Consider the following 26558-nt stretch of genomic DNA (forward strand, 5'->3'; position numbering starts at 1 on the left):
AACATCTCTGTTACTTGCGCCGCTGAAATATAATCCTCTTCTGCCTCAACATCCTCGTTCGCTTCTGATTTATTAGCTCTTTTCCCTCTTGGAGGCATTTTAATAGTTGTAGAATTTGTTCAAAGACTTGAAAATGTAGAAGATGTGAAAAATTGTAGAACAGACAAAAGGAGCAGTAAACGTCTGCTCTCCCTTGCAATGTTTCAGAAGCTTTGTCAAATAATTGTACAAAAACTATGAGCCATGCATACCAATCCACTCCACCTTTTATAGACTTAGTGCCAGAAAATCTTGGGTCAGTTTTGTATTTGTGTTTTGTCACAAAACGCATAGAACCCAAATGCTTACAAGCCACAGGGATTCTCAGCTATACACCAAACATGCAGTGTCACTGTTGGGCTGCATTCAGAGAGCGGTTTGTGACTGTTCTCCCTCCCCATTATAGGTGATATCTCGCTGGGAAGAGTACATGAGCAAAGTTGGGCCTAAGCAGGGCAGGAAAGTGGAGGTGGCGGCTGTAGCTACACACTACAAGTACTTCTCCAACGCCCCCCAGCCTGTGTTCAAGGGACGGTCTTATGAAGAGGACATGGACATTGCAGAGGGCTGCTACCGCCACATCAAGAAAATATTTACCCAACTGGAGGTAAGAAGGTGACTCACACACCACATATAAAGTATGCACACATTAGTCCTTCTTTGTGAGGTCACTCACTTGACATAATGAATTCCCCAGCCCCTTAGCCTAAATTTAAGCATCACAACCAAATGCCTAGCACCAACCTTTTCCCTAATCTTAACCCTTACACCAAGTCTTAACTCTCAAAGACTTTTCACAAGGCTGAAGTGTCCTCACAATGAGGTACTGAACTAAAGTGCTTTTCTTCTTTGACTCAAACACACACCCAGACTATGTCAGCTATACTTGATGTTGCTCACAGGCTGTTTGCCAGCTGTGTGTCCAGGTGTTTTACATTCCCTCATGCACGTGTAACTGTGCCTTCCTTACCACCATACTGATAAGTTGTATAGATGAACGGCGAATGATCAGACACTGATGGTGTCTGCTGATGAGTAGCACTTCTGTCACTTTTGCATCTCTGAGCTTTAGTCATCACCTGTTTCTTTATGTGACTTGATAATGAATCATTATATAAGATACATAACTGTGCCTTTATTGTATAACCATTGGCACGTTTGCTGACTGACACCTTTGAAAAGATGAACAGCACGACAACATGACGGCAGCTATTACTGCTCATCTTTTTTACTCGTTCTTTTTCACACTTCACACTCACAGCTGAAGGTGTGTTATCATTCCTCTCAACCCATCGATTACTTCAATAGGTATAACAATAGCATTTCAGATTTATGGGAACACCAAGGTCTCCAAAAAGCAATAAAGAAGTTATTTGCTGGAGGGTAATATCCTAACACGTGGTGACCTTGATTTATCTGGCTGGCCTCTGTATCACTGCATCGCAGCACCTCTCCCTCCTCCCTCAGCCTCACCCATGCTGCAGTGAAATCGGTATACCCATTAATAGGTATCGCTGTCTGTGGTGCAGGGTAGCGGAAGCAACATCTTGCTGAATTTGCTCATCTGTCTGCCTTTTCAAATGTAAAAGCAGTTTGGACTGAGCTGTCATAGGCATGTCCTGAGAATGCTAGACAAGCAGGGACACAGTGTGACTCCTAGGTTCCTCCTCAATGGACATCTCCTGTTTCGTCCTCTGCAGCCCCATCGCATCTGTGCCACTGTTGACTACTTTTTGTTTATAATTTTTCACTCTCTCTTCTTATTGTCTGTGAATCTTTACCATCTTGAGTTCACCCTTTAATCACTCTGGAGCCATGGGAGTTAAAAATAGATCTCATCAATATTGCATGTTTTCATTGGTTTAATATTAGTGCTAAAATAGTAACACATCAAATATTTATACCCCAGTGCCGTGTGAGTCCGCTTCTCCAGTTCTCCCTCCTTCTCTCCCTTCCTTGCTGCTTCACAGCTAGTGTGGCAAGCTGAAAATAGCATGCTTACTTCCCCCTCTCTGCTTGCCTGACAGTGTGGTTTTCACAATATCTGCACTGAACTGAGTAGTGGGGTTTTTTTGTTTTGTTTTGTTTTGTTTTTATGTATTTGTTATGTTTGTTTTTTTCACTTTTGGTAAAAACTGGTGCTAACATTTCCATTCAAGAATAAGCCATGTAAGAACATCTGTGGTAAAATGCTCCTCAACCTAAGGTCATTTCCAAGTAATCAAAGGTTGTGACAATTGGATCTGTTAGAGCTATTTATTTGAATGTTGGTAGACACACTCATGTATTTGCTGTGTTTCAGAATATTGAAATGCACCTCCCTTTTTTCCACTGAAGATGTTATTTCACTTTAGATAATGTCCATATCCAATTTCTTTCTCATTAATCATCCATCAGGTTTTCACTGTTGTCTTCCAATGACCATTAAACTTTCTGCTCACAACCTCAGAGTGAGAAAATTAAAAACAAAACTGCTTTTATATCCTAAAAGGAATTTAGGGCCTTTGAGCTGCTGAGAAGTGGCCTGGACCGCTCCAAGTATCTGCTAGTGAAGGAAGCCAAAATCATTGCTATGACCTGTACACACGCTGCACTCAAACGTCACGACCTGGTGGAACTGGGATTTAAGGTAGATTTTTGTCAGCTGACACAAAGACTTCACAGCTTAGTTAAACTTGTATTTACTGCAGGTACTTTTAAGTATTTTTATTAAATTGCTCATTTTCTTTATTAGTATGACAACATCCTGATGGAAGAAGCTGCTCAGATTTTGGAGATTGAGACCTTCATCCCTCTGTTGTTACAGGTAACCTTGCCCTGTTTATGTCCTAAAAGTTAAACTTTAATGTACGACGACTTCAGCTATGCCCTGCCTGAAAATGAACTGCCGTGCTTAAGTACTACCATAAGTTCCCACATCAAGTGGACTTTAATCATTAACTCCACGTCTGTTCTTTAGCCTAACTTTCTCTGTTAAGGCTTAACGGATGGTCTCCAAACATAGTAAATTAGCTTGTCTTTGGTAGTTGCACCTAATTGTCCGTGATAGTGCTAATGTCTATTGACAGATGAGATCATTAAGCACGTCAGTCCATCAAACCACCTCACCAGAGCTTCTTTTTACCTCGCCTCTCTAGTGAGCCACAGTCTGAGCCTTCTGCCCGTATGTTATACTGACCATCACCTTCACTTCTCTTTCATTATCCAGCTGTCATTCAACCCTTATCTGTGATTTCAGGGATAAAATAAGCTCTTGTTTACAAAGCTTGAGCTCAGATTTGTCTAACATCTTAACATCCTAATTAGTGAAATCTGGCAGCATGACAAAGACATAAATAAAATACAGGCTGTATTGGCTGTTCATGCTTCACTGCCCACTGGACATTGTGTTTGTCTGCTCAAGATCTGCTTTCAGATACACTATCATAATGGCAAAAGCATCATTAGATAAAGGCAGACAACGGGGTAGTTGTAGTGAGTTGAGATTACACATGTAAATATGTAGGTTAGGGCAGGGACACACCAAGCCAATGTGAAACCGACAGCCGGCCGTCGGCTTGGTGTGTCTCTGCCTTTAGACTTTACATGTTAGATTTTAATTCAAAGAGCTACATGTAATGTACTGATAGGTCATGACTTTTATTTTGATAACTACAAAGGAAATCTAATTAACTAACTGTGAAAGTTCTATTTTACTCTAATATAGACCTCTATATTTGAGTTTAAACATTCCCTGTGACAGGTGGTGTTATGTCTTTTCTCCTTTTTCTCTCTTTCTCTCTACAGAACCCGGAGGATGGCTACAGCAGGCTGAAGCGTTGGATCATGATTGGAGACCATCACCAGCTGCCTCCGGTTATTAAGAACATGGCCTTCCAGAAGTACTCCAACATGGAGCAGTCTCTCTTCACCCGATTTGTGCGTCTAGGAGTGCCCACCATAGATCTGGATGCACAGGGCCGTGCACGAGCAAGGTGTGTCACCCTGACAGAACACAATGCTACAATCTGTTTTGACAGACTTAGTTTTACAAATGATGCAGTAACGGCAATGTGACTTGTGGTTCTGTCTCCCTGTCCCACAGCCTGTGTAACCTGTACAACTGGCGCTACAAACACCTGGGGAACCTGCCTCATGTCCAGCAACTGCCAGAGTTCCAGGTGCCCAACCCTGGCCTAACATTTGACTTCCAGCTAATTAATGTGGAAGACTTCAATGGAGTGGGAGAATCTGAGCCCAATCCTTACTTTTACCAGGTCAGTGGTACATGCCACGGTATACAATACACACATAGCACAACCGTTATTTGTATTAAGAGAGCTGTGAGTGCAAATATATTCTACTTTAGAAATCCACGACAATAACATCACTTAAGACTACAACCAAAGCAACATAAAAATCAATTAAAGAGCTAATGTGTGGTCAAAACTAGCTGAAATTAAGGAGAGAAATGCTTTCAAATGTAAAGACCCTCATTCCTACAGCACGAAGCCACACAGACCAATGTGCATATGCAATTTGGAGAACTGTGAACACCCAATATATAACATCAGTATTCAGCATACCTGTAGCACATGTGTACACAATGTGGAAACAGCAGTACATCATATTAGACATGTGGCAATTTTCAAGCTCAATTTATAACCTCTTTACACACTCATGCACACTTAGTTCCACCAGAGCAAAGAACCATGTTCCTCCATAACCTACATTTCCTCTCAGGTGGTTGTTTTACTGCACTTCATTCATTTTTAAATTGTAGAGATTCAGTTAGTCAACAGAGTCCATCTGATATAGTCATAACTCTGCTTAGGCTGCAGCTAATACTGGCTGCCCAGGACAGGCCAGTGTTCGTCCTCCATACCAGGAGCCAGATTGTGTTTCATCATGACATTGCTGAAACACTCGGGATTGTGTGTAGGCAGATGGTAGTGGTGTGGGAAAAAAAAGTTCATCAGCACAGGAGAGCAAATGTTGTTGTCAAATATACAGTAACAGTAAAACATACAAAACCAGTTACTTTAGCCATATTATTTAATGGTATTTAGTGGTCCTGCGGGACAGAAAAGCTGTTTCCAGGACTACAGTCATAATAAAGCCAGCAGCAGTTTGTCAGGTAAAAAGTCATTTGTCTGATTATTAAAAAAAATGAGACAAAAATAAATCAGCTGAGACACTGATTTGGTTATAAGCTGGGTGGCCAGTGAACACATAAGTGCTTCCTGAATGTTAGTGCAGCGTTGGACATTTTCCATTTGCAGAAGCTTCTTTTTGTTCTTAAATGCAGACCATGTGCTCTTCCTGAGGCACTTGGTCACATGAAGCTCAGCTCTGTTTGCCTGTTTCCATTTCCAGGCTCCTCAAGGGGATCGCCATCATCACTCACTCACTGACAAGTTTTTCATGGCTTGTGGTGACTTTACACTGACTTGTATTCATTTCCTGGAGAATTACCAAAACCCGATCCATAACCATTATTTGACTAACCCTTATCCTCCCCTTAACCTGAACTCACCCTTACCTTAAACCAAGATGTCACTAATGATTTACATGGTCAGCCTCCTTGTGCCGAGTCAACGCGATGTGAGTGTGTAAAGAGGTTTTGGTCTTCACAATGAGAGTGAAAACACACACACACACACACACACACACACACACACACTGCTAGAAACCAGAGGATAAATTGGACACTAGAGAAGCAATCCAGCGCATGTTGAATGGCTGCCACAGCTGAACAAACACTGCATTAAACCCTGCTTTACACTCACAGAAACTTTACACTCATCACACACATAGATTTCACAGTACAAAGGTCTGCTCCTGTTTCCTTGGTTCATTTGCTAAAGCACTTTACATATTTAGGCTCAACACATTGATAGTTATGGTTCATAAGGATAAGATGCTTATTTAAATTCACATTTTCTTCTGTTTGAAAATGTCTCTTCTCCGCTACTATGCTTATTAGTCTAAGCTATTCTGTCCATAAGCCGTATTTTAAATTGCACACAATGGCATGGTAGGGTTGACTCTCAGGGAGTTTAGATTTATAGGTCTTGCTTCAGTGTGCAACCCTCTCTCACCTTCTGTCTCTTCCACCCTCGCCAGTCCTCATATAGCCTCAAGCCAGTGGCTCAAACTTCACTGAGTCTCTGGGTCTGGCCTTGTTGCTATGGTTACCGAGTTCTCTGGGGTGTTAGGGCATTAGATCTCATTAATGATTTTTATTCACATGAGGGAGACTAAGTTGGAAATGCCAACCAGATGTCTACTTAGATATTAGGCCTGTGGTTGGACATTTACATACACCTTGGCAACTTTTACATGTTAATTCTTCTCATTATCTTTTTTTCTGCAACCAAACTGTAAAACAACCTCCATCCAGAAATTAGGGATTTATTGGAACTATCTTGATATGAAATATTGAATGAAGTGGTGTCTACAGTATACTTCCTTAATATAATGTGTTCTATTTCCTGGTGGAACATGATGTTGGAACAGTGTCTGACGTAAAGTATGACCAACAAGGGTGCACATACTGAGGAGTTTGTTGATTTGTAAAGCGAGTGAGTGATACATGCAGTGTTGGCCTTTGCATTTACGCACACTTGCCAAGGTGTATGTAAATGTCCAACCACAGGCCTAATATCTAAGTAAACATCTGGTTGGCATTTCCAACTTAGTCTCCCTCATGTGAATAAAAATCATTAATGAGATCTAATGCCCTAACACCCCAGAGAACTCGGTAACCATAGCAACAAGGCCAGACCCAGAGACTCAGTGAAGTTTGAGCCACTGGCTTGAGGCTATATGAGGACTGGCGAGGGTGGAAGAGACAGAAGGTGAGAGAGGGTTGCACACTGAAGCAAGACCTATAAATCTAAACTCCCTGAGAGTCAACCCTACCATGCCATTGTGTGCAATTTAAAATACGGCTTATGGACAGAATAGCTTAGACTAATAAGCATAGTAGCGGAGAAGAGACATTTTCAAACAGAAGAAAATGTGAATTTAAATAAGCATCTTATCCTTATGAACCATAACTATCAATGTGTTGAGCCTAAATATGTAAAGTGCTTTAGCAAATGAACCAAGGAAACAGGAGCAGACCTTTGTACTGTGAAATCTATGTGTGTGATGAGTGTAAAGTTTCTGTGAGTGTAAAGCAGGGTTTAATGCAGTGTTTGTTCAGCTGTGGCAGCCATTCAACATGCGCTGGATTGCTTCTCTAGTGTCCAATTTATCCTCTGGTTTCTAGCAGTGTGTGTGTGTGTGTGTGTGTGTGTGTGTTTTCACTCTCATTGTGAAGACCAAAACCTCTTTACACACTCACATCGCGTTGACTCGGCACAAGGAGGCTGACCATGTAAATCATTAGTGACATCTTGGTTTAAGGTAAGGGTGAGTTCAGGTTAAGGGTGTGAAACACTCACTGAGCTGTGTGTAAGAGTGTGCGTGTTTTAGGAAATTATTTCCAATGAGAATGGATGGTTGAAGAGTGGGTGTAAACTGTGCTGTGTTCATCCCTGAAGGTGGTTGTCTTCATCCAGCCCAAGTTGTTTGCCCTGAACTCCTCTTCTTCTTTTCCTTCTTTTACACCGTGTTAAGTCAGCAACCTGCTGGCACAGTTTTTCATCCCTGTTCTGTTTGTACTGCTAAATGCTTTATACCCGCCAGCCTCGGGTTATGCTTTTCTGTCCTCATCCTTTTTGCCTACCCACCTTTCTCTCACCTTTCTTTGGTTTTTATTCTGTAAACCTTTTACAGACTTAGCAATGTCACAGATTATTTAGGCATTCCAGAGAAAGCTGCAAGATAGGAGTGACAATAATATATTTCCAGTCATTCTGAGTGTCATCGTGCCATAGTGACAGGTGGTCAACTTGTGGTTCTCCCCATTGGCCAATTATATATCTATATGACAGAGGATGTTTCCAGCAGTATGTTAGCGGTGTCATTTGGTCATGCTAATCATATACAAGCCTAAATTCTCTTTATACATCTTTTGGGAATTTTGTGGAAAAGATAAGCCAGTGTTAGTCTGTATTTTTCTTGTCAAAAAAGACCAAAATCGGCAATATGTCACCTCTTCTCTCAGTACATTGTGACTATGATAGTTTGTTACTAATGAAGGCACATTTTGAAACAATGGGTCACACAGATGTACTAATGAAGGCCCATTTTGAAACAATGGGTCACACAGATGCAGTATACTATGATTTTTCTTTTAAAGGTTCAACAATTTCATAAGCTGGGCACAGCCGTTTTTTTTGCAGACTTGCTCCAAAAATGATTTCCTAGTTTTGTGAGGCTATTTTCAGCCATGGATAAATACACATCTGGCACCGTACTGAGTATTTGGGATCAATTCAAATGACCACTGATAGTACTAATGAAAGAAGCTGTCACCTAGTGTGCACCCAGTGTTTCAACAGAGTAGAGGTCTGTGGCACTTTGGGTGTATCAGCCTTTGTTTGTAGGATCTGTTGATTTTGGTCTTCATAGAATATTCAACAGTAATAAAAACACAGAATATCACCACATTTACTCTGTAATGTATGAAACAAAAATTGCAGCTAATAATTAAGTGTCTAACAAGCAGACAGGAAGTGGATAACCGCTTTTCATCGGAAATGTACACCTGCAGCATTGGAGTGTGAAACGCTCCCCCTGTTGTTGTGTTTCTGTTTTTGCTAAGCAGCTCTGGCTTGTTGCTTTCAAGAGTGATCCCTGTTCTGACAGCTTGCCTGGTCATGTTAAATGTCCTGCAAAGTTAACACACAAAGTGTCATTCTGTGTGCTTGTGGCCTCAGTCAGTATGCATGCCCAGCAATAATATGGCAAGGGTGACATGAGAGGGGCTCTTGTGGGAAAATTCAGAGCAGCTGAAAGGTCGTGGCATTGAGCGCTGGGTCCACGGTGTGTCTGACAGTGTGTCATAACGGCTAAAACCAAGCAAATGTCAACAGCCAGCCCACTTTACTGTAATGACTTTAATTAGACAGAGAAGAAGGCCAGTTAGCACCAGCTAGTCAAGGTTAGGTTAGGGTGCTTTATGTCTCCAGTAAATTAAATTAAGGCAGTGTAGAGTCCCCACAAGGAATGAAAACAAATGCATGTGTATGTGCACAAATATATGGCTCAAATCACATTTTGTGTGTGTTTGTGTGCTTCCTTGTATCCAGACATGCATGTACCACAATGACATGACCTCTCTAAGATTTCTCATAAATAACTAAACAGCATGCAAAATACAACACCTTGGGGAGATTCTCTGTCTGGGCTTCAGTGTCAGTGTTTGTGGGCTGAGAATAGCTCCTCTTAAGCTCCCTTTCTCAGCAAAACAAGTGCACTGTTACAGTTAAAACCATGCAGTTATAGCCTCTGAAGTCCACAGTCATAGCCTACTTCAACAAAGGAACTGCTGGACTGCCCCACCACAGTTGTGTGGACATTTACATGCCCATACATTTACATGGCTGTTTGACTTGAGCATTAAACATTTTACTTGAACATGCAGCCCTTGACAACTCATGCTGTTATAAAGCCAACATATTGTTGCCTCTGGTGCTGCACCTGTGCTATATGGCAACAGGAAGACCAAAATAAATATTGGTCTACTACCTCATTAGCCCCTTTGCACTCTTTTTTTGTCTTTTTTAAACAAAGGGAGCTCCAAGATCACTGAAGCTATATTAACTAAAAAATGATAGCTGACTACAGGACATTGGTTAGATTATTCTTGATGAAAGGCAAGACCCCCTCAAATATGGATCTAAAGAATGAGTTATTGAATGATTGTATATAACTTGTAGTCCATTAATATGTTGTTCAGCACTGATGTTGGCCACAGATACTGATGACATAGGCTGCATGACATAAAGAGCTAGTAATCTGAATTATGAGCTCAGTTTTTACTGGATGGCATCTTAGCTTTGTGATTTGTATCAAGTCAAGTGCAGTATGTTGTCTTTATAATATGAGGGGTGACAGCACGGGCCAAATCAAAATGCAGCGCTGTTCTTCATGTTCACAGTTAAGTACATTTTTCAGCAAGACAGTATTACCAGGGTATAAAAGAAGGTTGACTGATATGTTTCCTTTTGCTTTGAAAAACAAATTCAGCAGAGCACCACTTCTCCTCCATTCTGTCTCCTGAAATAATCTCTGATCCAGTCAAGTAACATGGCCCCGAATCTCACGGGCCCAGGATAGTGATAGCAAATGCCCTCTAAGCCGTATTAGCCACGCTGACTGCCCCTGTGGCCCACAGCAATAACAAATAAACATAGGCACTGTCGCTCAGCTTTCTCCTCTCAAAAAAAGCAGTCTCACTCATGTTTCTGAACATTTTCACTAAATCACTCCGCGTACCTTAGATGCATACTCATTTACTTTGCAGTTTACATCAGCTGCCATAGCTTAGTTAGCATATCTTTGATATTTATGTGTATTGAGTGTGTGTGTGTGTGTGTATTTTCACTAGTGAATGTGGTTGTGTGTCCATGCAGGTGACAACAGTGGACAGGTTCCAGGGTCAGCAGAACGACTACATCATCCTGTCACTGGTCCGCACCAAAGCTGTGGGACACCTGAGGTAATTACTTTAATGCATGCCAAGCAGAAAACCTTTCTCACCCAAAGTAGACACCTTGAGCTATTCTGCTACAGATATACGTGTGTACTGGGCACTACACCTAAGGTTCAACTATACTGCAGAAATGTAGGCACTTAACTCTCATGAGACAGCCCCTCTGAGGCTTTCTCTTTTTTGGCATGTGGAACTACTCACTGAACTTTGCTAAAGGAAAAGAGCTTAATTTAAGGCACAGAGTGCGCTTTAGGACAAGAGCATGTCTGTGGAGCTGACTGTACTTTTTGTCCTGGTTAAGAGAAGCTATTGTGCTCTGATGATTGGGTTGAGAATATCAAACAAAGAGCTCTGCTCTGATCAAAGGCAAATAATATAACAGTCATTAAGAGGCCCGATAGCTAACCAAACTGCAGCAGTAGGTTTTATATATTTTCATTCCACGTCCCATTGCTGTCTGCTCAGTCATACTCCCTTGTTGGCCTTTCTTCATAATCTCCAGCTCCATCTCCTTATCTGTCTGCTGCCTCCTCTCTCTGCCACCTCCTTCCTCATTTCACTACATTGATTTGTAGTGAAACGGCCTTTCGCTCCATGGCTGCCATAAGATTCTGATGAGGTCTTTCTTTTAATGTGCTGTATTGTTTTAATACCAGACAATGGAGGCTGAAGTCTTCCACGGTGGTTAAGCTCGACATGCTGGCCTCTGGCTGTGATATACAGCTGCTGTTGGAACTGTGTTGCTCACAGTTGTACTGCCGGTGCATTCACTCGCTCTTACAGTTGACAGTCTGCAAATTAGAACCGCAGTGTGTATAATAAGTTATTCTGTTTGGAACTAAATAGATGCCCCCTCCTTACAGCACAGCCTTAGGCACAGTCATTTTTAGTTGGCAGAAAAAGCATTTAAAACTATTGTGTTCTTTTCTCATTGTAGAGATACAGTAATGAATTGATGTTGCGGGGAATAAGAAGTGCAGCGAGCCACGGAAAGTGGTAGTTTATCCTGCTGGCAGCATCCATGCTCCTCTCAGTATCATTCATTTGATCTTGTCTTGCACTGGATATAACACCCCGACTTGTGCATGTTCTCAGCCTACACCATGTGGGCTGGCTGTCAAATTTGTCAGCATTGCAATGTGTGCTACAGTTGCAGCTTTTCATTGTAGGGAGGTAGAACAGTATTGTAGTTTCTATTCCTGGATAAGGACTTTTATCAAGGAACCAGAGGTCTGATAAGCTCACTTCTTTCATTCCAACCATCCATTCCTTGTTTTTCACAAATATTACATTTTGCTGTTGCTTTGTTGATTTTGGAATGCTTAAGGCCTGTGACTTTCTTCTTCTACAGTCAAAAGACTAAGGGCTGACAACGCCAGTGCCATTTGCGAGCAGCTTCTTTTCAAACGTATTCTTAATTAGAATCCACCATCTGTGGTAAGCGAGAGCTGCTTTGTTTACCGTTTGTATATTTGGCTCAGATTCAGTCTAGGTCTTCCTCATTCCCTTTTTGAATGACAGACTACCACTCCCTGCTGATATGGAGTTATTTCTCATGCAGAACGTACGTGCTAGTTGATAGTTGGCTGTAGTCTTTGTGGTGTGTTCAACGGTCACATTTTGGGCCCAACAAAGGTGACACAACAGTTGGCCTTTACCACTGCTAGTTCTTTGATGTCATCTTGGTGTGTCCAAGTCCTAAACTGGTCCACTGTGTTTGTTGTTAACAATGGCATTGCCAAGATATCACTTGTTTATTGTCTTTTGCTGATGTTTTTGTGAATGAAAGATTTGACAACTGATTCGTTGGGCTGCTGAGCTTAACAAACCCAGGCATTTTATCAACCTGGAACCGGCCCATTCTTATCTGTGTCACCCATTCTTAGTGTCGTGTCCCTGACACTTTTGAATGGGCGGTTGGAAAAGCAGTGATTCATTGGAAATGTTTTTCTGTATGCTGGGATCACTGGTGTGCTTGACTTTTACTTTACAAGCTTCCTCCTCTTCTTTTGTGCATCTCTCATCATGGCAATCCACTGCCATGACAACCACAGGGGATGCAGCTGACCATATGACAAGCTGACCCTTGCTTTGACAGCAGAAGCATTTCTGCTGACAGGCACACTCTGACAGGGTAGCGCAAATCCTGATGCACTCCGAACACAAACACACAACCAGTGCTCGTTCATTTTGCTCTGCAGTGTCACCACACAACCCAGGTGGGCATGTGTCTATAGTGCCATGTCCACAGGCTGTCATGCTTCATGACTGGTTCATCTCTCCTAAAGCTCCGTGCTCATTGGTTTGAAGGCTGCTGTACTTTGTCTCTGTGGAAATGTTGTTTCATGTTTTATTTTGTACCATGTGCACTCTTTTGTTTAGTAATCATAATAATGTTCACTGTAATCAGAATCTGCTTTACTGGCCAGGTGTGTTGGACACACGAGGAATCTATAATCTAATCTATAGGTTGCACATATTAGCTCACTCATAACCCCTTCATCTCTTTACATAAGCCCTTTCCCCCTCTACATATTAATTCAACGCATCATGCTTACTGTAAGGGTTAATCCTCTTATTCTAATGATGTCCTCAAGTGTACTCTGTATCCCATTTCTGGCTGCATTTGCATGTGTGTACTTTGTGTTAATGTGTATTTTGAAGTGCATTCATGCAGGTATGGTCATGTGACAGATTGTTCTACATCAAATTAAACACTGTTTTCAGTATCACCAGAGCTGCTTGCATAAGCCAAAGACTTCTTGTGGTTTAATAAGCCAAAATGCTTTCGTCCCATAGTGTAGATTTATGCCCCTATATATGATTTCTTCCTCTTTCATGCTTCCTTCCCTCAACCCTGACACTTCTCTTTATTTTCCCCCTTGTGTCAAACCAGTTTTCAACTTTTTTTTCCTGTCACCCCACAGAGATGTGAGGCGTCTGGTGGTGGCCATGTCGAGAGCCAGACTGGGTTTGTACATCTTTGCCCGGGTGTCGCTGTTCCAGAACTGCTTTGAGCTGACTCCTGCCTTCAACCAACTCACTGCCAGACCACTGCAGCTGCACATCAGGCCACATGAGTACTACAGCCAGGAACAGCCCGTATGTAGATCCACATGTATTCATTCACTCTTCTACTCTGTTGAATTTGAGTGATTATGAAGTACCAAAGCTCCAGATTTGCTGATACTGCCCTTGGATAGCTGATAGCACACAGTGCCCTTTTTCATAAAACTGCTGTAATCTGTAGCATCTCACTGCATCATTGCAGCCACAGCCCCCCACTCTGTTTGATCCCATTTCTATATTTTGAATAGCATCTTAGTTCCCCTTGGTCCTCACAAGGTCCCTAGACTTACTGCAGCTTTATGCAGAATCCTCGGTTTGTTGACAGCATGGGAAACAGGGGCCTGGCTATAATTAACCTCCAGAGGTCAGAAGGCTAAACCACTCTCCCTAGTCCTACCAGGCCAGAATGAGACAACTTGTATCTGGTCACTGTGTCTCGCTGGCTGCCATTTGTGGCAACAGGGGTGTCTAAAATACCTCGTAGCCTGTGACACTTCCTGTGATTGTAGAATGTTCTTTCCCACAGGGGACAGCTCTTTTGGGCACACACATGCGTCCCCTGCTTAGCCCATCTATCTGGAGTCAGTAAACCCATGCTGCTTACAAGCAGATGCAGATTAAAAGTTAGAATTTGTCTTGCAACACCTGACTGGAACTGTCATGGGCTACTTAACAGTACTGATTCAGAACCAGTTACACAACCCCCCTTAATGCTCCATATGGATATATGTACATTTACTATTGCATTGTAATGGACAGATGGTAAAACCTGTCTAATCACACACAGTCAGTGGGAAACACACTGATGCCCTGAGAGTTTTATAGCAAAAAAAAAACATGCATAGTTAATTTTTAGAGTGCTGAAGCCATCAGTGATTAACTTGGACATGATGCCCAAACGGCCTCCGTAAGCATAACCCCTGTATTTCTGAGGTAACAGCCCAGTTGACTGAACATTCTGCTTGCTGCACTCTTCACTTTAGGCTGTAAACGTCTTTCTGAATATTAACATTGTCAAATTACAAAAGCTGTTTTCAGTCCTTTTGACAGTATGTGAGCAGTGATCACTGGAGGCAGCAGTGGGCAGGTGATTTGTACAATGACCGCTGACAGGACAACTACAATGCTTCTTTATTATTCTTTTCAGATATCATGGATTCAAAATAATCTTTCTCTTACTGATGCTTGTTTTTTCCCCTCAGAGAGATGCCTCTGGACAACAAGACCAAATTGTTAAGGACATGCCTGAGATGGCCACCCTGGTGTATAATATGTACATGCACATGATGCAGACCTCTCTGAAGTACAGACAGGTAAAAACTGACACTTTTTATTATTGTATTTATCAGGATGTAGTGCTGCATCGCTGAAAACAACCAGCTGTCTCCTAGGAATATAAACTTCTATAGTACACCTGAGCATAGTAAATTGATGACAGAACTATTGTAGTTCCATCTGGAGAACGAACAGGCCATAAGCCAAGTATCCCAAGTGTAGAGTTCGTATTGTTTCAATTGTGCATATAGCGGCAAGAAAAAGTAAGTGAACCTTTTGGAATTACCTGGCTTTATACATGATTTGGTCATAAGATGTGTTCTGATCTTCATCTAAGTCACAAATATAGACAAACAATGTGCTTTAAGCTGATACCACACAAAGATGTATCATTTTCATGTTTTTTTTTTTAACCCAGCCATTGTGGTTAGCGCTGTTGCCTCACAGTGGGAAGGTTCCGGGTTCGTGCCCTGGCTGACCCGGTGCCTATCTGTGTGGAGTGTGTTCGCTCTGTTCCTGCGTGGCTTTTCTCCGGGTGCTCCAGTTTCCTCACACAGTCCAAAGACACGCAGGTTAGGTTGATTGGCGGCTCTAAATTAGACTTCATCCAGAAGGGTGCATCGTCAGCTGGGTGGCAACTGATGATCCGCTGTGGCTCCCTGAAAGTAGAAGAAGATTGAACCCAGCCCTTAAACATTTAAAGTGCTGGTGGAAAACGTAAGGGATCCCTTGGATTTAATAACTGGTCGAAGCTCCTCCAGCAGTAGTAACGTCGGGTCAGACCTGCATAATGTACAGGAGAAATTTTGGACTATTCTTCTTCACAGATCTGCTCCAGCCCAGCCATATTCCTAGGATGTCTGGTGTGAACAGCTTTTTGAGGTTGTTCCACAGCATCTCTACTGGGTTGAGGTCTGGGTTGTGACTGGTTCCCCAGTCAGGGAAGAATGCTCCAAAATCCCTATTGTACATTATGCAGGTCTGACCCACCGCTACAGGAAGCACATGTCTGTTATTACTGCCAAAGGAGCTTTAACCAGTTATTAAATCCAAGGGGTCACTTTTTCCTTCAGCACTTTAAATGTTTAAGAGCTGGGTTCAACGAAGACAGGAAAAATTATAATTGGTTGTGTGGTATTAGCTTTTGTTTGTCTGTATATTTGTGACTTAAATGAAGATCGGATCACATTTTATGACCAATTCATGTATATAACCAGGTAATTGTACTAAACTGTACATTGTCTTCTGTGCTCACTAAAAGAGGTTTATGACATAACTGAGGGAGTAAAAGAGTGACACCTTTTTTATCTTGGTATCTAAACTAGATCCCTAAGCATAGAATTTATCCCAGTAGAAAGCATCAAGATTTGATATGTTTGGTCTATAGTTTTGAGGCAGAGACAACAAGCAGAGCTAGCAGCAATGAAGGTGGACTGTTGCGTTCCCTTACATCGGTGCCAAAATGTAGCACTTGGAACACACCACAAGGACTACAGCCACCTAGCCAACAGTGGTGCAGTGGGGAGAGCAGTTGCCTCCCAACCAGAAGGTTGAAGGTTCAAATCTTGGTGCCTGCAGTCCACATGTTGAAGTGTCCTTGGGCAAGACACTAAACCCCCAAGTTGCCCATGATGGCGGTGCGTATGCGCACAGCGACCCGGGGCCCCTTGGCTCCAAACAAAATTTAGTTGTATGTGCTACAATGACAATAAAATAAAGCTGCTTCTTCTTCATGTATGTTCTGCACCTGCATGAGAGGAATTGTCTCTCCATAGCAGCAGGCATCTGTATTTGTCTTTCAGAAAGTGAAAGAGGAAGACCTCGGACTGTGGATATACAAACTGTAATCAAAGCAGCTCTCGCTCACCACAGAGTTTATAGCCACTTCTCATTGAGAACATGTCTGATAAGAAGTTGGTCTTTTGGTTGTACAACAAGAAAGGAGGTTGTGGAGGTGGAAAATAAGTAGAGTAAATGGGTGAAATCAGTTACTACACTGATGGACTCAAGGGGCTTTCCTGAACCCTTCTCTTCTCGTGCACTGATTTGCCACAAAGCTGCTGTCAGTGTCTAGCACCCTCGTGATGTGTGTGATGCACCGTTGTCAGTAGTTGGAGCTTGTCAGTGGCTTTTCGGCCAATTCAGCATGTTGAATTGGTGGCAGACCCCATCAGTGAGAAAGACCACTCTGATTGGCTGTTAAGCTCAGCGAATCAATGGACCAAAGGAGAACAGTTCCAAGAGACCAAAGGCTGACAGCGTCAGTGCCATCTGTAGTGAGCGAGCGGTGCACTGTTTACAGTTTGTATATCCACAGTCCTAGTGCTTCCTCTTTATCAAGTTGAATGACAAAAACAGACTACCGCCGCCCGCTGGTATGAAGAGTTATTTCTCTCACACAGGTGTAAAAACGTACATGGTAGGTGGCTGTTGGCTGTATCTTTGCAGTGTATTAACATACCACATTTTGGTCCTGATGAAGGTGATGCAATAGTTGGCCTTTGTTGCTGCTAGTTCATTGATGTTGGCTTGGCGTTTCTTTGCCCAGAGATGAAAGAAACTCACCGATGGCCCAACAATGGTCAATGGCTGGCCGTCTGCTTGATGCGCCACAGACCTAAAAAAAAAACCCAGGTGGAAATACACATGATTGTTTTCCTTTCCTTTGGCTTCTTAGCAGCAAGAACAGAAACTGGCTCTGCCTCCACAACAAACCAAGACAGATAATGCGGTTGAGAAAGTGCCAGCTAGCTGTGGGGAATCGCAGGAAGAAACCCCCATGGAGCAGGAAAACCCAGGAGGAGAGGGAAGCTCAGAGGCCACCTTGGACAGCACCAGTGAGAAGGAGGAAACAGTGGATCACTCTAAGATGCCAGAGCACCCCGGTAGAGACAGTGACAGCGATGGGGAGGATAGCGGGGAGGAGCCAGAGCAATAGTGCATCCTCATCTGGGACTAGTGCCTAATTCAAGCTTTAGTTTTGGAGGTGGCCAAGGACTGTCCCTTAAGAAAAGCTTAGTGTGGACTCAGTGATATTGTATTTGTTTTCTACTGAAGAGATAACGTGTTATTCATTTTTCTTGTCTTGAACATTTGATTTTGTAACCTCAAATCTTTTAAAAAAGTGAAATATTTCATTTTCAGTGACATTTTTCTCTATATGCACCTATCACAGAGATCTAATGTACAGCTCACACACTCTTTACAGATGGATACGGTGTATAGTCAACATGGTTATGCCTTGTCAAAATCTGTCATGATACTTCCATCCATTCATCTGCTTCCCTCCTCTGCTTTAAGCACAACTCCAAACTAAGCTGCGGTTTGTAGGTCAGTCACTTCAACTAAAAGCCAATGTGCACACTGGGGGATTTCAACTCGCCCTTTGGATGTACACAGTCACTCAACCAGCAAGCCATAAAATCCTCTGCCATTCATAACTTTGTGGGGAGTACTAACAGCACAGTGCTCTACAGAGTAGTTTATATCAGCTGGATCAGTGTTGGGGGACGAGGTTTGATAACCAAATTCGAGCAAATAATTTTAGGCCTTATATTTGTCATTCCAAAGTCAAATCCAACAGCACAAATCCTGGTCATTAAAGCATAAATCCATTTAAAAATCTTATACTAAATATTGATATCTGCACTGATCTGGGCATATTTTACATGATCCTATTAGCCAGAATAAAGCTAATCCAATTCCAATCCTTATTGTGTGGATATTGAGTCAGCATCCACAACGGCATGACATTTCTGTCTCTACATAGTCGCGCGTTTACAGTTCTGCTCTCTGTATTGCACATGGTGGAGTTCCGCCCCGACGCGCACACAGACACGGATTTCTTTGTTGTAGTGGAGAAACCTTCTTAGGTAAATACGTGAGTATTGAGTTTTTCCACTATGTCTGTGTAAGATGTGCTCTTCAAATTAAGACATTTCATTTTCATTGTAATTTTTTTATCATATATATTTGTGACACACTTGTCTTATTCTACTCCTGTTCTACATTCAAGGTGACGGTGGCCAGAGGATCCTGTCTCTGTTGGCTACACAAACAAGATGCTCCAGCAATGGGGAAATGCATCCTTTACATTTTCCCTCTTCAAGAACAAATTGACACTACACTCCTTCTCTATTAGGCTGTGGATGGGTAAGCTCACCAGAACAATAGAAACAATGGTGTAATTTCATATAGGTTTCTACAAAATATTCTCCATCTTCAGAGATGGTCTGGGCAGGCATTTTTAGGATGCAGTGTGTGGGGTGGTGGCTTATTGTGTTGTATGAATAGAGGTAGCGGTGCAGCGAAAGGTGGATTCACTAGGTTTTATAGTGCTTTTAATTACCATTTCAGGCTTTCTCACCCATTGTGGGCTTCATACTAAATTTGGAATATAGACCTACAGAGCTGCTAAAATACATTGTGCAGTGTATAATATATATGAAAAGTGTTAAATACATTTAGTTTTACAGTTACTTGCCTTTCATGAAACAATAGTGGTGGCCACAAACAAATATATTGTGTATATATTTAGGCAAAAGTATGGTTAGTCTTACTGGCATATTGCCAAAATATAGCAAGTAATCAAGTACTAGTAGTCGCAGTACAATTCTACTTTGACAAAATGATACAGGGATATTTTAGCAGCTCTGTAGGTCTATATTCCAAATGTAGTATGAAGCCAACAATGGGTGAGAAAGCATGTAAAGGTAATTAAAAGCACTACAAAAGCTAGTGAATCGACCTTTCACCTCATGAGATTAGTGTTACCTACCTTTCACTGCACCGCTACCTCTATTCATACAACACAGTAATTTAAACTACTCTGCAGATTAGTTTAAATTACTGTTAAAGATCATATTTGCATGGTGCGCTTCATAAGTTGAGGGTAAACAAAAGTGAATGTTCCTTTTAGGCTTGATGGTGATGAACTCGTCTGACCTGCAGAGGGATGAAATCAGCAGTCTGGCCTTTTCGTGGGACTTGCCACCAGTAATTCAGAGACAGCTATTATTTCAACATGTGGTGAGATGAAATATTTCAATTCCTCCTGATTTTGTCTAACTATATAATGTTGACTTGGAACTGCATGTGCCTGGACCACAGTTATGAAGACTTTTACAGTCATGTAACTTGACATCTCTTGAGGTCTGACTGTAAAAGTCTTCACAACTCTGGTCCAGGCACATGCAGTGTAACAGCATGAAGAAGATGTGAGGCACTGTGCCTTGATAACCTCACCAGTAGGGATTTCCCATCTGAGCCCAATACTTCAGCAGCATGTAAAAGAAGAGAGTACTCTGTGTGGGAGATGGCCCCATTTTTTTCCCATCCACATACTGTATATAATAAAGTTACTACAACTTTAAAACTGTCTGGTTCTGCTTTTAACAGCTAAGATATCAGCCTCTTAGTTCCTCACTCCATTATGATCTACATCCCATGAAATGAAAATATTTGTGAAGACTTTGAAATATTTTCTGGGATTAAGCCACAAGTTGTTTTTACAAAAATTGTCATTAAAGAGTCTCTCTCACCTTGGTGTCCTCGTGAGGGTTGACAGGACTGAGTCTTCCCATTTTCCACAGCTGTGTCCTGTGAAGGGTTGTTCCATCCCTCAATGTCAAGATCATCTTGGATTGGAGGCAGGCTGTGGGGGGAAACAAAGACAAAATAAACTAAATTATTTTGTTCTGTAAACCTTTGGTCCACCTTAACACAAAGTAAAAAAGGAGAACTGCTCACTTTAAGATGTTCTTTGGTTGGGGACACTTCTCCCTGAAGCTTCCCTTATGCCTCCAACATCTCAGGTCCATTGTCCCCACTCACTCTTGAACCTGCACTAAAACAAAATTGCAAGCAATTTAAGATGTGCAGTGTTTCAGTATTATACTGATATTCTTAAATTCTACAAGGTTGACTGTAGTAAAATTGTCAGTTTTCAAACTGCCATTAAAATGACTGAAAACCCACATGCAGTCTGAAAAGCGGGAGTAACTACTACTATGAAGCCTAATTTGATATTTTAGAGAATTTAACCTACTGCTATAAAATTGAACACAAAAGTTACTTAATCAAATTAAACATTTTAATTATTCACATATTAAATGTTAATATCAAAACCAAAACAGGACTGCGTAGACTACCTGGATGGAAAGTCGGGTTTCTTTGCAGCTTCATGGAAGAACACCAGAGCCATGGATGCCTTGTTTTTGGCCGTTTGGAGGATCAGGATCTGTGACAATACATTTAGAGTTAACTCAGTCGGCTACTCGAAGTTGCTTACAAGTTTATCTACAGTGAATTAAAAAGATAATTCTATTTGCCAGATGTACTATAAACTATGGAAGCCCATTCCCGACAGTTACTCCGACTTAAGTAAATCTAAGTAGAAATTCTAACTTAGCTATGTCAGAATTTCGACTTAGCCAAGTCGAAATTCCTACATAGCTCAAAGTATCTACAGATCATTCTGACCCTGTGTACAGTCGATGTGGATACAGCTGTCTACACTGCCCTCTAGTGGACCAGCATATAACTTGTGCTTTACGCGTATAGGCGCAACCTGAAAAAGCTCCACAGAATCCAGAACAACTACAAATTCATTACAGGGCAGTTACTACGTGTGTGAACACGGTTTGTGTAACCAGTCAAATTTAGAAATCCCTGTTTGACAATTTAATAATACTGCATTAACAAAAGGTGGTGGATGTTGTAGCACCACTGGACAAGAGCATAAAATTTACCATGTTTACGTCGAAAATATAGCATGTGCAGCTGGAGACTTGCATAGGCAGTACGACAACATATGCAGGAGCCTACCGATGCGCGTCAGAAAGGGGAAAACTACAGTCCAAACAACAAATAGACATACTGGCTACACCCGTCTGTATATGGACAGTAGGGCCTACATCCAATTAACACTTTAAAAAGAACTGCCTTGTTCAGTAGTAGTGATGTAACAGATGATAGATTGATTTTTTTTCTGGTTGGAACTAGTGGCCTTTCATTGTTCTGAGTGTGTGTTTTCCATTTCCCTGATTATTCTTAAGCTAAGAAACTTAACGTTTTTGAACCAGGACCTGATCCAATATTTGGATCAAGAAGCTCCTGAAAAATACTGTGCGCCAGATTAAATTTCAGCATGTCAGATATTTAATGAACATAAATATAATTAGTGGATCAAAATTGATATCAGCAGAAACTCAATATTAAAGGATTGGTATGGGGGCCAAAAACTGGATTGCGACATCCCTACTTAAAAACAAGGAAAAGATGAACACACTTCACACTTTGCAGGCTAAAGCACATGCATTTATCATCATGCACCAGAGAATAGTTGTTACATCCTACCTCAGGTAGGCTCAGTGAAAAGGTCAGCTGCACTGCTGCTCTTGCCTGGACGAGTCTGAAGACTTGATGGAGAAGCATGTGTTGATGAATATGGAGAGAGACCATGGCCTGTAGCCATGCAATGTCTTGTGGGAGCAGGGCACTCTGGGTTGAGGTTGGAGTGGTAGGCTATATATGCCTTTCTGTTATCTGAGCAAACAAAAAAAGAGATTATCTCTGCAACAGTGAATTATTAACAAGTTTTGGCATAGAGCCCACAACACTATGACCAATATATTCTATCATATAACGCTGATATATTTCAGAATTTGTACAGTTTGGATTAACATTACCACTAAGGACACATTATGTAACAATAACACACACATCACTAAAAACTCATGACACCAAGCATGTGTTTTCTTTAGTCACATGAATCTGCATTGTGCAATATCCTCCCCCTGTTAAGCCTTCCAGTCACAAACTTTCTGCTTTCTCCCAGCTGGTATCTTGAGAATTCCACTTCCTGTGGGACCTTGTTGTAGTAAAGTAGAGGTAACTGGTGGGAAGTGGCTCTGCTCGTACACAGCGTCTCTGGAAGCCTCAAACAAAATCTGGGGACCTGGAAGAAACAGCAAGACAAGGAGATCAGGAGCTCTCTTCCCCCAGAACCTTTCTCTGCTGACAGGTATTTATTTGGTTAATAGCTACTTAGCAAAGCTCTCACTTCTAACCTGCGTTATGGGCAGACATGTCACAGGGCGTGCTGTAAAAACTGTTAATGTACAGCACAGATGGCAGGTTACTGGTTTTGTATACTGACAAACTGCTACATAAAATGCCTTTTTTGTACAGAATAAACCATCATTTTGAATGTTTTCAAATCTTTTATAAAAACAAAAAGGCTATTCAGCCATTTAAACAAAAGCAGGAAATACAAGGTTTTTGGTGTGGGGGCATTTCCCCAAAGCACGGGATCCACCATGGGACACACACACATGTAGAATGTGTCATTTATTTCCCAACCCTATATGACAGTAGTGTCACAACAGGAAATTACACACTATATAGAGTCAGGACAGAAGGGAAGGCTCTGGCCGTTGTGTCTTAAAGCAAAAACGTGCTCGGAGAATCTGACAGCACACAACACTTTCTCACTCCTAAAACCGTCAGTTGAACAATCTGTTTTTGAGGCAGGGCAGATGTTTCTGGTGGATTTTAACACACAAAGCTCACTGTAGTCACTGTAGCAAAGGTTTCCACATATGTTTGCCACTATACTTTGCATAAATCATCAGAGAGGCTTCACACATCATACAGCATTCCAATTATAAGTTTTTCATCACAGATAATACAAAAAGCAAAAATAGAAGCATGTGGCTACTGTTTGCTAAACTAATGCTGCTTACCAGAGTTAGGCATAGGCATGATCTCTGCAGATCTGCTATTAGTAGGTGATTAATGTGCCAAGGTCAGTCTTCGACACTGTCTGGGTGAGTGGTCTGTTGACCTCAACAGGCAGACAGGCCTAGTTATTACTGCTCGAGGTTGCCAGGTTATCAGGCTTTGTCAAGACCACTGCCTACTCATGACAAGTACATCCAGATCATAAATCTGATCATCTCTCATCATCACTGAAGAGGCACAGCTGCGCACAGGAGCACATTCTGATGCTACTGTAGTGATGGACACACCATCATTTATGACCCAAAATTCCAGTGGTCAGTTATAGTTCTAAGTCTGCTCCACTTAAGCAGAAACATTGTAAAGTATCTCTACTCTGAATAAAATATCAGCAACTGTCCCTCTTTCTCCCAGACTAGGATGGCCACTTGTGGGTCATGTCTCTGGTGTATCATCTGGCTGGTGGTTCTGCTATTCATCGGCTGGCCTCTTGGCATCGCTTTAGGCGGTCTCTACGGCCTCATCAGCCCCCTCACAACCTGCCTGGGCCTGGACCGACTCTCTGATCTACTCCTGGAAGGGGCCAACCTGGGCCGAACTTGTGCTAATAATATGAGGCACTGCAAGCCTTTGTGTTGAGATCCAGTCACCAAGACCTGACAACACCGGGGCCAAAGACCAGATAAAATGCTTTTCTACAGAGAAGAGCCTTCACTTTAAGGAAAACTATTAATGTCTGTTTATGCAGTGACATCTTGAAACAAATGCCACTCAATGCGGTAAGAAACTTGACAAGTTGCATAACAAAAAGGTCCGGAAGGTCTAGAAAATGGATCTGTTAAGATGTAACTAACCATGTATTTCAAAATTGCATGGGTTTGTTAGGAAGGAAATCAGCTTTGGGTTCATTTTCTGTTTGCTGTTTAATTCATGATGACACTGTATGGAGAAGATGAGAATGAAAATGGCAATTTAACAATGGCAGTGATTCGACCTCTAAATGACTCTATGGAAACTTATGTGATTAAAACTGCTTTGAACTCGGTCTCTGCATTTGTCGACTGATTTATTTTATATAGCACTAAGCAGAAAATCTATGTTGTAAAATGTTATGGTGAAGATGAATAGAATTTGTTTGCCCACTTGTTTGTACTTAGGGTCATGGGGCTGGAGCTTATCCCAACAAACATTAGAAGGAAGTCACGTAGACATTTTTGATTCTGGAATAGCAGTTGCTCACATAAATCATGGACAAGTTAAAGTGACATTACTTGATTTCTTGGCCACCTGGATACAGCAGAACAAACTGTAAACACAATGTGGCTAATGTGGTAGCGAACAACTGCCTGTCAGACAGTCAGCAACAACAGCACTGTATCACAGTTTTGCCCTCAAGTCCTGTGAAGGAAATTAGACTCTTTCACTCATGGAAAACTTAGTCCATTTGCAATTTGCTGCTGGGCAGGTAGCAGTTTATGAGAGCGGCAAAGCGGAACTAAACGATGTGGCCCAGAAAACCAAAACAGCAAACGGAAAACTGTGGAAAGCAGATGATAAATCTGTCTGTAGCGATAAGGCAAATCACTATCAGCAGAACCTTGCACAAATGGTAGTTTGATTTAAATAAAAAAATAAGTACCATCTTCACCAACATGTCAACATGCAACATGAACACCACATACTGTATTTCCACATTTGATAACATCAAACTTTTACAATAAACTAAGTGATAACGCTTGATGGATTATGTCATTTTCCTATTTGGGTAAATTCTTTAAGCACCAGTTGGTTTATCTTATACAGCTGCTTTACATAGATCGTCACAGTGGGCATTTTTAAAACGCAAAGTTGCAAAGCACTGAAAATATCTAAAAACATGCGTACAGTCAGTTTTAAAGTTAAAACACTGAGACCGTTTCTGAGCTGCGTTTTATTTCCTGTGTTTCATGTTGTTGTTTAATTGCAGGCTATTTTGTACAGTTCCACTCAATCCGCATTCAGTGCTGTTTCAGAAGTATATCAGGGATTAAAACTGGTTTCTAATCAAGTCTGACATTTTGGGAAATAGGCTTATTCATGGTTGTTTTGTTTTATTTTTTTTCACTGAGAGTTAGCTTAGTGCAGCATAAAGGGGGAAACAGCCAGCATGGCAGTTATTTATTTCTTCATTCATGTGCTACTCCTGAATCACACCACTGAATATTCTTATATCCTCCATGCCCTCTGTTTAATTTTTTCTTGACTTTGTTAAATCAGCTGCTATGAAACTTTAAGTCAAGTTATGTCCATATTGCTATGCCATGTAATATCTCAGAGGGACATCAGGCAGTTTAATTTCATTTCTTTAAGGGTAGCTGTTAGCTTCAACCCCTATGACTCAACCCAGTGTGCTCTGAGCTATCATGACAAACAGGGAAGAGGGGAATTATCATGGCTAATTACCATTTCAAGCTGGCACATACTAATGTAGTGACCTTAGTCACTACACCTTTTGCTGCTGTTGGGGTCAGTACTGCTGAGCTTTGAGGTCAGTGGTAATGTTGCTAACAGGCATTGATCTTTTAGGGGGAAAGGTTGCCATAAAAGCTTTCTTTCTTTCTGTTTTTTTAAACATTTCTTGCAGTAACCGTCATGGCGGCAAAGACGATTATCTGACATCAAGTGGCAACATGATGCCGGATGTTAAGTGGAACAAGCAACTTGAGTCTTACTGAATACAGGGGAATGCAATGACTCAACACTGGAATTACATATTGTACATGTTTGAAGTAATTGTACTCGAGTATATTTCCATTTTCTACTACTTTATACTTCACTTCATACATTTTGCTACAAAACATGCAGCTTT

General features: G+C 41.6%; 1 protein-coding gene and 1 long non-coding RNA gene across 2 annotated transcripts in view; both read left to right on the forward strand.

Annotated features, from left to right (window-relative positions):
* aqr (aquarius intron-binding spliceosomal factor) overlaps positions 1 to 18108 on the forward strand; it is a 47331-nt gene extending 29223 nt beyond the window's left edge. Inside the window, exons 27-35 of the mRNA XM_020614011.1 lie at positions 446 to 646; positions 2531 to 2668; positions 2774 to 2845; positions 3826 to 4013; positions 4124 to 4295; positions 10548 to 10633; positions 13555 to 13729; positions 14899 to 15009; positions 17649 to 18108. Coding sequence (XP_020469667.1) covers positions 446 to 646; positions 2531 to 2668; positions 2774 to 2845; positions 3826 to 4013; positions 4124 to 4295; positions 10548 to 10633; positions 13555 to 13729; positions 14899 to 15009; positions 17649 to 17909 — 1404 coding nt within the window. The 3' untranslated portion in view covers positions 17910 to 18108. The remainder of the gene's footprint in view (positions 1 to 445; positions 647 to 2530; positions 2669 to 2773; positions 2846 to 3825; positions 4014 to 4123; positions 4296 to 10547; positions 10634 to 13554; positions 13730 to 14898; positions 15010 to 17648) is intronic.
* A 1636-nt stretch (positions 18109 to 19744) lies between these two features.
* On the forward strand, positions 19745 to 24749 carry LOC109968024 (uncharacterized). The gene is made up of 3 exons (XR_002276039.1): positions 19745 to 19999; positions 22809 to 22994; positions 24125 to 24749. It is a non-coding gene; the product is annotated as an uncharacterized LOC109968024 (long non-coding RNA).
* The last annotated feature ends 1809 nt before the right edge of the window (positions 24750 to 26558 follow it).

This window comes from Monopterus albus, unplaced genomic scaffold, assembly GCF_001952655.1.
Source record: "Monopterus albus unplaced genomic scaffold, M_albus_1.0 scaffold141.1, whole genome shotgun sequence".
Taxonomy (NCBI): Eukaryota; Metazoa; Chordata; class Actinopteri; order Synbranchiformes; family Synbranchidae; genus Monopterus; species Monopterus albus.